Source organism: Mesitornis unicolor, unplaced genomic scaffold, assembly GCF_000695765.1.
Source record: "Mesitornis unicolor isolate BGI_N332 unplaced genomic scaffold, ASM69576v1 scaffold5941, whole genome shotgun sequence".
Lineage (NCBI taxonomy): Eukaryota > Metazoa > Chordata > Aves > Mesitornithiformes > Mesitornithidae > Mesitornis > Mesitornis unicolor.
Window position 1 is genome coordinate 6,159 of NW_010161572.1, and position 11,249 is coordinate 17,407.

At 43.8% G+C, this 11,249-nt stretch overlaps 1 protein-coding gene across 1 annotated transcript; it reads left to right on the forward strand.

Annotated features, from left to right (window-relative positions):
* Positions 1-220: 220 nt before the first annotated feature.
* Positions 221-10,600, forward strand: GAREM (GRB2 associated, regulator of MAPK1; the record flags this gene model as incomplete). Its single annotated transcript, XM_010193350.1, has 3 exons — positions 221-1,399; positions 6,403-6,569; positions 9,688-10,600. Coding segments are annotated over 3 exons (2,259 nt in total), but the record flags the coding sequence as incomplete, so codon positions are not given.
* Between the last annotated feature and the right edge of the window lie 649 nt (positions 10,601-11,249).

The following is an 11,249-nucleotide window of genomic DNA, read 5'->3' on the forward strand; positions in this document are numbered from 1 at the left end:
CCCCTCAAGTAAGATGCAGGAATGTCCATAATGATAAAAAAGGTTACATGGCCAAGCTTCAGGTTGAACATCTTGCACTTGCCTACTTAGCTGTTCAAATAAAGTTAGTTTAGCTTCTCCCAATATGTGGTCTTGTAAGTTCATTCTTAATAGATTTTATATGATTTGAAGTATCATCTTCAGTGGGGGAAAACCAAATTTTTTTGTTATTATTTTTCAGGTGGCTTCAGGTGAATGCAATGAAGACACTGAGGTTTACAATATTACCCTTAGTACTGGGGATGAGCTCACTTTAATGGGGCAAGCAGAAATCCTTTATGCAAAGTCTTCTAAGGAGAAGTCACGACTCAACACCATCTTCAAAAAAATCGGGAAACTTAATTCAATTAGTAAGCTAGGCAGAGGCAAAATGCCCTGCCTCATCTGCATGAACCACAGGACCAATGAAAGCATCAGTCTGCCTTTCCAGTGTAAAGGCAAGTTTAGCACCCGCAGCCCTCTGGAGGTGCAGATGCAAGAAGGTGAGCACACAATTCGCAATATAGTAGAAAAAACCAGGCTGCCTGTTAACGTGACTGTGCCGAGTCCTACACCAAGAAACCCTTATGACCTGCATTTTATCCGTGAGGGGCACAGGTACAAGTTTGTCAACATTCAGACCAAGACTGTGGTGGTTTGTTGTGTGCTCCGTGGCAACAAAATTATTCCCATGCATTTTCCTTTGCACTTGACGCTTCCAAAATTTATTCTACCTGACAGTTTGGTGAAGGGGGAGCTGTGGCACGAATCCCTGATCCACCACTGGTTTAATATATGCCAGGAACAGTTTGACATAGACGAGTACTCCCGTGCCGTGCGAGATGTGAAGACCGACTGGAGCGACGACTGCAAGAGCCCAAAGAAGAGCCGCTGCACGGGGCACAGCCACGTGCCCAACTCCCTCAGCTACGCGCGGGACGAGCTCACACAGTCCTTCCACCGGCTTTCGGTGTGCGTCTACGGGAACAACTTGCATGGGAATAGCGAAGTGAACCTCCATGGCTGCAGGGACTTGTGTAACGAGTGGGCCCTGTTCTCTCATGATGCTCTTCAGTACCAGGAGTCCGGTGACAGCAGCAGCGATTACCTTTTCCCTGAAGTTAGCGAAGAGTCCATGTTTCTGCCTACGAAACCAGAGCTTCCTTACGAAGAGCTGTGGTTGGACCAAGGGTCTGGCAAGGCTGGTGAGCAGCCTCTCACTCGCTCGCTCAGTGAGAAGAACAAATGTGACAACTACAGAGGGTCTTTTCGATCCAAGTGTGGTACCGCATCTCTTCCTGTGCCTGGGACTGTCGGAGCAACCACAAAACCTTCAGATGTTTCCCTACCTCCACCTCCAGTGCCTCCCAAATCAGAAGCAGTAAGTCAGGGTTACTCTTGTTGTTTTGTTTCTTATTTTTTTAGCTGGTGAACAGTTTGCTTGGGCATTTTTTTAGAGAAGACTTGGAGGGGGCACATGGAGCACAAGGAAACGGTGAGACTTTGAGTTGTGCAACTTCAGCTAGTTTCCTACCAAGTGTAAGTCATGTCCTAAAACTCACTGGAGTATATTTAATATAATTGATCTGGTAGCTTAATCCTTATCCTTTCAGGTGATACTTATTGGGTGTTTTTTGCTCACACAAATAAGGTCTAAGAATTGCTAGGTTACTTCCTTTTCTTGCTTTCCATGTAGTCTCTGTGATTTCTCATATTTTCTGTGGCCGAAGTGTGTGGGGCATGAACCCATTTGGAGCGGCCTTAGATCAGCTTAGTCTGTGTGTCTTCAATTAACAGGCCCTGATAATGAGGACAGCTAGAATTTTTATGGATTTGAAGTGTGTGTTAATGAGAGGTTGTCTTATCTGTTAACAATTTTATGGCAGATTTTGAAGAATATTAAGTGTCATTGTCCTCAACTGAACTTTACCAAACCAGAGCTAACCTAATTGCTCTGTACTGCTTATTGAAAGAAAATGCGTTCAAGTAGGAACTTTGTAGAGCTGATGAAGGAGCCTTCTGGAGGACTTACTTTTAAACATAGAGTGTTTCCTGTCCTAGTGTTTCTAATGAAAATTCAAGAGAGCAATCTCTTCCCCAAACCTGAAATGTCATGGAGACTTCACAGGCAAATATACAAATATATTTTATCAACAGGAGCTTATGCGAACTGGGTGGAAAATCCACCCATTGTGTGATCTTTTCACATAGTCTTAAACATTTTATTTTTTTAAAAAAGAAAGAAAAAAAGGACAACTTTTCCCAGGAAAAAAAAAGAGTGTCTAGCAGTCTGTAGCAAAATTTAAATCATGTGAATCATGGCAGATACTGTTATTTAATGAATTCATTTTGCACTAGTTAGAAATGCACTACTGCAACCCTTTGACCAGCCCGCCAGAACTTCCCCAAAAAAGCAGCCGCAGCAGCTTTAGCAAAGACATGACGTCTTCCTAGCAAGGAGTGTTTAAGTGTGATGTCTCAGTGCAGGAACCCAGGAGCACTTCCCAGCCTCCGAGGTCAGGTGCACACTGATGCTTTGTCCGGACTCCTCTGGACAAGTGCCCAGCAGCACCATATCAGGATGAGGTACCCTGGCAGCCTGCACTGATGTGAACCGGTGTGGGTTCACCCTCCTCCTCCTCCTCCTCCTCCTCCTTTTCTTTTCCCAGCCGCATGGTCCTGGCTCCGCTTTTGTGCTGGCTCTGGCACTCCTGTGCCTGGGCAGGCAGCCAGGTCTGGATCTGGAAAATGATTAGTTTCCATGATTTCTGCAAGCTGAACTGCTTCAGTGTGGGGTCAAAGGACCGCCAGAGCCAGGGCTGGGGAGCGGGTGGGAGGCTGAGGGGGTGGTGGGGGAGGAAGGCTGCCCCCACAGAGGGTTGAGGGCTTGCCCTCCTTGCAGGAGGCTGCCAGCACCCCAGGTCATGCTTGAGGTGTGGGTGATGGGATGCTGGGAGAGCTGTGGAGCACCTGCACAGCATCGGTGTGGTGTGGGGTCAAAGGACCGCCAGAGCCAGGGCTGGGGAGCGGGTGGGAGGCTGAGGGGGTGGTGGGGGAGGAAGGCTGCCCCCACAGAGGGTTGAGGGCTTGCCCTCCTTGCAGGAGGCTGCCAGCACCCCAGGTCATGCTTGAGGTGTGGGTGATGGGATGCTGGGAGAGCTGTGGAGCACCTGCACAGCATCGGTGTGGATCCACACGCTTGGGGGAACCTCATGCCATAGTGACTCCCTTCTGGGGGCAGCAGGGTGGCATTTGGGATACCTACGTATGTTGCCTTTTAAGGTCACTTGGAAAAGAGTGCAGTTTTGTCATGTGTGTCTTACATTGCTGAAGTAATGTGTGAGAGCTGTCAGCAATTTCAGTATTGCTTTCTAGCCATGCAGGAGAACTGATTTGTGGTAAAGATATTAGCTTGCATTTAGAGGTGGGCAGGAGGTCTAAGCCCATAAGAAATAAAACAAAACAAAAAACTCCTACATCTCCATAGATTATAATAACTTGGACTTGTTTTTTTGGATTCCTGGAACAGCTTTGGAATGAGTATCGGTGACCCACTGAATTCATCAGTGGGCTGGGACCCAGGAGATGTTTGCATGGTTACCACGTAGGATATTTATAGAATAAGTAGATCTCAGGAGCTGCTGGTGAACATGCGGTTTAGTCATCACTCCATTTAGAATTATATTCCACAGCGTTTCTGTATAAAGGTTGGCTCGCAATTGTATTTTTACATGTGCTGAATTTAAAATGTGTGCGAAGGAGCTGTCTGTAGCAGAGAGAAAAGGACATTTGGTTGTTTCAGAAGCTGTTCTGGTTCTCTTCTCACTGGCAGGATGAAGCATTCTGACATAAAACGCTTATTTTCTAAATACCTTTCAGAAAGTCAAAGTAGCATGAAGGCAGAAAAGGGGTAGGGAATGACCTCTGAATTAAGGTCTGTGAATTAGAAATTGCTTCAGTTCCCAAACGCTAATTTGCATAAAATCAGAGGCTGTTTTCCTGATTGATTTAAAGCATGTCCCCGATGGAGTGTGCTGGAAGTTCAGACTCCTGGCGGCAAGGAGCATTGAACTGCTTGCATTACGTTCATGGTCGTGCTGGCGACGGGGTGAGTTTTATCCAGACGGCCTCAGAAACTGTCACTGCAACAGACACTTGTGATACCCAGATTCTGGAGTGACGCCCCAGGGCCCAGGGAGTGTTGGTGGGGCTTGGGTTGGCACCAAGGAGAAGAAGCAGAGGTCTTAAAATCCCACCTCAGGCCGTCAGAAAAGGGTCAGCATCCCCGAGTCATGGGGAGGAGCGTCAGAGCATGGGAGGGCTCAAACTGTGACAAATAAAAGTCCTGGGACGCGCAGTGCAAATGCACTTTATCTGTATCTGTCAGCTGCACAGCATCTGGTGCTTCTGGGCAAAAGGGTATTTTCTACAAACAGCAGCAGCCATCGAGGTGACCGTCACGTTGCACCACAGCTCTTTCCTTCCTCTCCCGCATTTTTCTCATTGCAGTCTGCCTGGATGTAGTGAGGGCAGCTCGCCTCTGAAGTTTCCCCTTGCCCTTGTCGATTTAATCTGCAAAATCTCTCCTTTTTATTCCCCTGCTGGGTTTCCTCAGGGCTGTGTTTGGCAGCTGTAGTCATGGTCTTGTGACAGGGACCAACTGGGGCTGCAAACTGGTATTATTTATGGCCTTGTTCTGGTCGGCAATCTAGGTCAGCAAAGGAGCTTGGCATAGTTTGTGATGCCAGCGCCTTTGAATGCCGGCAGTCTTCCCAGGGAAGAATCCCTTTAACCCCTTGACCATCTGCTGTGCTCCAAGAGCTCCCCTGAATGGTCTCTCCAACCCCATGGGTATATAGTCAATAGCATGCCGCATTAACTTTGCCTAGTCCGACTTAGGAGGAAGAAAAAATCCAACAAAAACAAAAACTGAAGTCCTTAGGCATCCTTGGGGCACAGCACTAAAATGGTTGAAGAGTTTTATGCCTTAATTCAATAACAAACATGAATAAAATTGATTTATTTTTTTTCTTGAAAGAGCAAATAAGAGCCCTTAGAGCAAGATTTATTTCTGTGTTTTATGCTGTTGGGCATTTCCTGTGATTTTGACTTGTTTTGAATTAGGGAAAAAATGTACTACAGTGTCCCAGTCTCCAGTTTTCCATTTTACAAAAGTACTAAATGGGTTGTTGCACTTTGAAAGCACTGAAGTGGATTGCAAAAGGTTTCGCATTTATTTTGTTTTTAAATAAATTGAATCACTTTAATTGCTAATTATGTGTTGCAGAACTGCTAAGATAACTTCTAGTTCTGCAGTGTTGTTAAATTTAAAAATAAACTATAACTTTTAAACACAAAGAGAATTTCCCTTTTCTGCTGCATCTAAGACTGTTTCAAACAGGGAGAAGGTAGAGGTCTTCTCCTGCCAGGGGGAGGTGGTAAGTCCTTAAAAACCTTGCCTGACAGCCCAGTTCTCAGCAGCCTTGCTCACCTCTAGTCCTACTAAATAAAGATGCTCTCCCAAATATGTACTGATGAGATTAAGGTTTTGATCCCATCATTTTTTCTATGTGGGTGCATCCTGGTATTTTGCTTCTACTTAGGCAGACAAAACTAAATTTCAGATAAGCAGTGTAAATTTTGGGTAAGTTGAGTGTTTTAAGCTGCAAAGTTGGCTGGCTGCAAAAAGCAGGCCTCTTGGCTAGGTGTGTTACCTGAACGGGCCCTTCTGCCCCACACCTTTCCACTTGTGCGTTTTGAGGTTGACCTTGTCCTGGACTGCTTTGGCAGCTACAGAAGGTCTGAAGCTCCAGGTTTGAATTCCAGCATCTGGTAAATATGATATACACATAATGTTCCTAGGGGAGGAAGGCTGGGAATTATCCTAGAGCTGGATGGCTGACCATCACTGGTGAAGTAAGTCAGGAAACATCAAAGTCTGTTGAGATCTTTTCATTACGTAAGCTTGGTTTATTGCGTCTAAATAAAAAACGCTAATGACGTTTAAGCCTAATGAATTGCTCCTTACAAAATGTAAAAATATCTGGACCAGTCTGTCTGATTTTTGTATGGTACTGGAAGGTTCTTTTTATATAATTTCATTGCTGCTGCTTTTTAAATGAGTGGATATCAAACTACTGAAAAACACCCTAAACAAGATTGTTAGTAGTTCTACTGGTAGTAAGGTGTTCTTTTGCACTTCTTTATGACAGCCACATACTGTTGCAAATGTATATACTTAGCACCATTTTTCTCTTCTCTCCTCTTCCCTTTTTAATTATTTCCTTTCACAGAATAAGGCAGAACCAGATGTGTTTCATCTGGTTGAGAAAGCTGTTGCCCAGATTTTCCTGCTGCTCACTTACACGTTCTTCTTTTGTACAGGTAAAAGAGGAATGCAGGCTCCTGAATGCTCCCCCCGTCCCACCGCGGAGTTCAAAGCCGTCCTCCACCAGCCCTTCCATCCCTCCTCGCACAGTCAAACCTGCACGACAGCAGACCCGCTCTCCTAGCCCTACTCTTTCCTACTACTCTTCAGGACTGCACAACATGTATGTGTTTGAGCTGTGAGAGCCCCATGCTTAGTGTTCTGTGAGAAAGTCAGATTCAGCAATATTCTGTTTGAAGTCAGTTGTTTATAAAGGCATGGTACTGTGTTAGAGTTGCTGACTTTTTGTGAAATGAGCTAATCTGTCAAGTTATTTTTAAAGATTCAAGAGGAAGCAAAGCTTCAGCAGAAACTATGTTTTACTAGGTAGGGCTTAGCAATTTAATATAAAATACCTGCACATACTGCTACAGGTAATCTCACTGTAAGGTGGCACAGGCTATCTAAATGGAAAATTGCATACGGTTCTGTATAATTCTTGAAAAGCTTGATTCTTTAAACCAGAACTTCTTAAAGCTAGTTTTGAGGTGGATTTCAAAGCTCCATGCATGCAGTGCAGCCAGCTCTGATAAGTGGGGCCACATAAGGGTGTAGTAATCCAGAAATGTGTTGTGCCACCTCTGTGTGAACCTGCAGGGTGGGTGTGATGGAGAGCAGAGGCCAGCAGACACCACCGAGTGCAAAGTGAGGTATAGCAGAAGGGGCCAGACAGCTTCCGGATCAAACCCACTTCAGCACAGACCTCACCCACAAACTGGGCTGGCCAGTCAAAAGTTGGCAGTGGATATTGAATTACCTGGCTGCATACCTTTCCTAGCAGTGCAGTGTTCTTCCTTTGGCTTTAGAAAGAATATACACCTTGGAAGGTCTCACCTCCTTTTTGCCTTGAGTTTGCCATTATTTTTTATATCTTCAGTGACAAGATACTACCTGTCCAACTATTATAAATCGATGTAAAATGCCACTGAAATAATTTCAGCCTAGATGCAATTGGTATAATAACTTATGCTGGAGTTGCCTTTCTAAGCCATGCTGCACATTTGCAGCTTAGTGTTGTGTATCTGGCAATGATCACTCTAGATCAAGGCTGCTCGTTTGTTTTATGCAGGCCTGTTGGGTAGTTCTGTCAAGGTCTACTCCACAGGAGGCACAAGACCTCCCAGCATTTGGAGCCCACCAAATGCTGCTTTCTCTCTTTGTAGCTAAGAATACATCTGCCTCCCAAGAAACCAGGAAAACAGTGAGAAGTGAAGTTTCTCGGGATTGCAGGTGGTATTATTTGCCTCAGACTTCACAATATTTGCATGAAATTTATCTCCAGCTTAGGTCCAGACCAGATATGTCCACTTTGGTAGAACTAGTGCTGCAGAGGAAACTGCTAGAAAATTGGCAATGTATGGAGTAACCAGATTGCTAGTGAAGTTGCTTTTCAAGTCTTGCCATTTTTGTCAATGATCTTATTTTCTGGATCATGAAGGGTTGCAGCCAGTATTTTAAACACAAACAAAACCAGTAAGATTTGTCCTTATCTGACTATAAAAATGCTTGATGCCTGACTTCAGCTATATTTGAGGTTTGTCTTGCATCCTTTGAGTCCCAGGGAGTTAATTTTGGTGGAGGACAAATAAGGAAGCGCTTTGAAAATGTTACTTTATCAATTTTCAGTAATTCCATTAATCTTTTAAATCATTAAATATTCCAATTTCTGATATTGAATTAGAGAACAGAAACAGGATCAATCAATTTAATTTGTCAGTATGGTTAATTGTTTACACCACCTCATTGACTGTCTTTTCTGAATTGAGCAGCCCAATGGCTAGGTTTGTGAAAAATGCTTTGCCCTGTGTACATTACACCAGTTGGTCTTTAAGCAGCCAGAGATAACCCATTGACAGTATATCCTTGTTGAGGAGATTAAAAAAATATATCTGTTGTAAACATCCAACTGCTTTAACTGTCAGACTTGTATTTGTGACATAAACAGGCAAAATGAAAGGTTTGGAGGGCATGGAGTAGAGAGCGAGGCATGGTTAAAGAGGGAAACTGCCTTCGTTGGGGCTGAGTTTTGTAACTAATTTTCCAGTGATATGGATTAGAGCTGTTTTTACACATCTGCACTTTGTGTTTGAGCTGGGCAAGTCCAGGCTGGCTTCCTCTCCAGCTCACTGTAAGCACATGGGGAACTGTTTTTTGTGTCAATCCATTCAAAACTATGCTGGTTTTTGGAAAACTGCTGCCCTCCTCAAGCAGTTTTCACTGAGCTGTCACTGGTTTCTTTCTTGAGTAGTTAGTTCCCAGGACAGATAGGAGAGTAATTAAAACAATTATTTCAACTGTTGGTTTCCCTCTGTTGTCTTAGATAAGGACTTTATAAATCTGCTAATTGTTTTTCCAGTGTTCTGGCTTAATTGCCAGAATTCCAAAGATCAATCCAATCCTTCTGACTTTCCTTTAGAAAGTGGCCATAAAAGCAGCAAACGTTTGCTTCTGATAACAGATTGCATGCTTTCATGGCATCTCTCTCTCGGGAACACCTGGATATAAACCCATCAGTTCCCTCGGACAGGCTGGACTTAGTTTACCAACCTGGAAGGAGGTCAGGGTAACTTTTTTCAGGTGCCTTTGAAAAGCAAATGATTCTAATCATAGCTTTTTAAGGGTGTGGACACACAAACAAGTTACTGTAGGGTAAGCTTAAAGCCTCTTCCTTTGGCAGTAAGCGTGAACATATTCTGCGTTATTGTACTGTGCACTGGTGCAGTTTTGAAATGAAAATGTTGTCTCCAAATGGGCTTTTGTTCATCTGTCAGTCAAGCTTGGGTCTGGTGCAATGGTGACTTGCCCCTGTTACGAGCTTTTTCATCCCATGGCACATCTGTGGTATGTAAATATAAAATAGAGGATTAGAACATCTTCTAGTATACATGAGGCTGTTCCTTTTCTATGGTGATGTCCCTCAGGAATTCAGCAGCGGAAAAACAGAGTATTCGGGAGATGACACAGAACTGAATTGAGACATCTACTTTTTTACAAGCTTGAAAAACCAAGATGTGAGGCTTTTGGGTATATCAGCATCTTGTCAGACTTGTAGAAGGAGTAAAAGAACTGTCAATGCATTATTCAGATGTATTGTTAATTCAAAACTGAAAAGCTTTGCCGGAGGAAAGAAGATTGTTTCCTTGTGCCAGCCACCCTCTGACTCTGTCAGATGATTTATGAATTTATTCAAATGCCACAATTTTTTTTGTACTAATGACATCCTTTCTGCTTTGTTCCTAAAGCAATGTCACAGAGAGCGACAGCGCCAACCCAACTGAGAGCACACCTGTTTCCTGCTACCCTTGCAACATGACGAAAACAGAATCCAAAGAGCCTGAGAGCACGATGCCTTTGGGAAGCCCCTCAACTGAAGCTCTGCCTTCGAGGTTATCTTGGCCAAACCATTTTTCAGGAACTGCTGAAGGCTTGAATAGGAGTGATTTCCTGCTCGATCCAAGCAGGAGCTACAGTTACCCCAGACAGAAGACTCCAGGCACACCAAAGAGAAACTGTCCAGCACCTTTGACTTTTGACTTGGATGGGTGTGAGCTCCCGGCAGGGTACTCCCCGCTGACCCCAGCAGAGTTCACGAACACCATCTCTAGCTGTCCAAAGTCGGCAAGTTACTCTCTAGACTGCACTGATGAGAAAACTCTGGGAGACAGCAATGCAAAGCAGAGCCATTCGTGTCCTGCCTTACCTCCTCGGGCACCGAAATTGAGTGAAGAGAAACCAGTTACAGACATGTGTCCCTTGCCGCTGAAAATAGATGGTGCTGAGGAGGAGTCAAAAACTGGTTCTCCAGACCTCTTAGAAGATCAGTATCTCGTAAAAAAGGGCATGCAAGATATGTTCTCTGTGTCTTATCCCTTCTCATCTCCTCTCCACCTCCAGTTAGCACCAAGGTCTTGTGGGGACGGCTCTCCTTGGCAGCCACCCACAGACCTTTCTGGACTCTCGATAGAGGAAGTGTCTAAATCGCTGAGGTTTATTGGTCTGTCAGAAGATGTCATATCGTTTTTTGTTACAGAGAAGATTGATGGCAATTTACTGGTCCAGCTTACAGAAGAAATCCTGTCAGAAGACTTTAAGCTAAGCAAATTGCAGGTTAAGAAAATACTACAGTTCATTAATGGCTGGCGGCCCAAGATGTGATGCTGACTAGTTATTAGTGAAACTGTACGAGATGTGCTTGATGCACTTCAGCTAATACATCACTTCCTGTTCTTTGCACTAAAAGCCCTTCCTGTAAATAGTAGTAGAAAAATTCTTACTATGCAGATAAACGTTTTTGAGTGGTGAATGGATTTTTTTTTTGTATGTCAGTAATAAAGGTAGAGAATCTGCAGAGGTGTGCCTTGTGCATCCCTGAACATTCAACAGCTGCTAAAAACTGGACACTAAGGGAACTTTTACTGCGTAGTCTGTTAAGACTTAGTCGTATTTATTACTGAACAATTTGATGCTGAAAGACACACACTGATCCAGTTTACAGTTTTGTGTTAACTGCAAAAAAAATGTATTTCTTATGGGATTATTTCTGTTCAAATAATATTTGGCAACATGCTGTGACTTTCTTCCATTTCTGTTAACAAAAAGCATGTTCAGATATACAAAAACATCGTTTTGACACTGCATCAGAAAATCTTTAAGATTGCTGTGAAGTGCCACTAATAACACTACTCTTGCAGCGTATTTTTATTAACAATATCTTCCTGACTACCTGTAATGTGGATACATTTTCCATGTTACTTTGAGCAAAAAGAGTTAAATGTTTTTAAAACAAAAGTCTGCTCATTGCCCA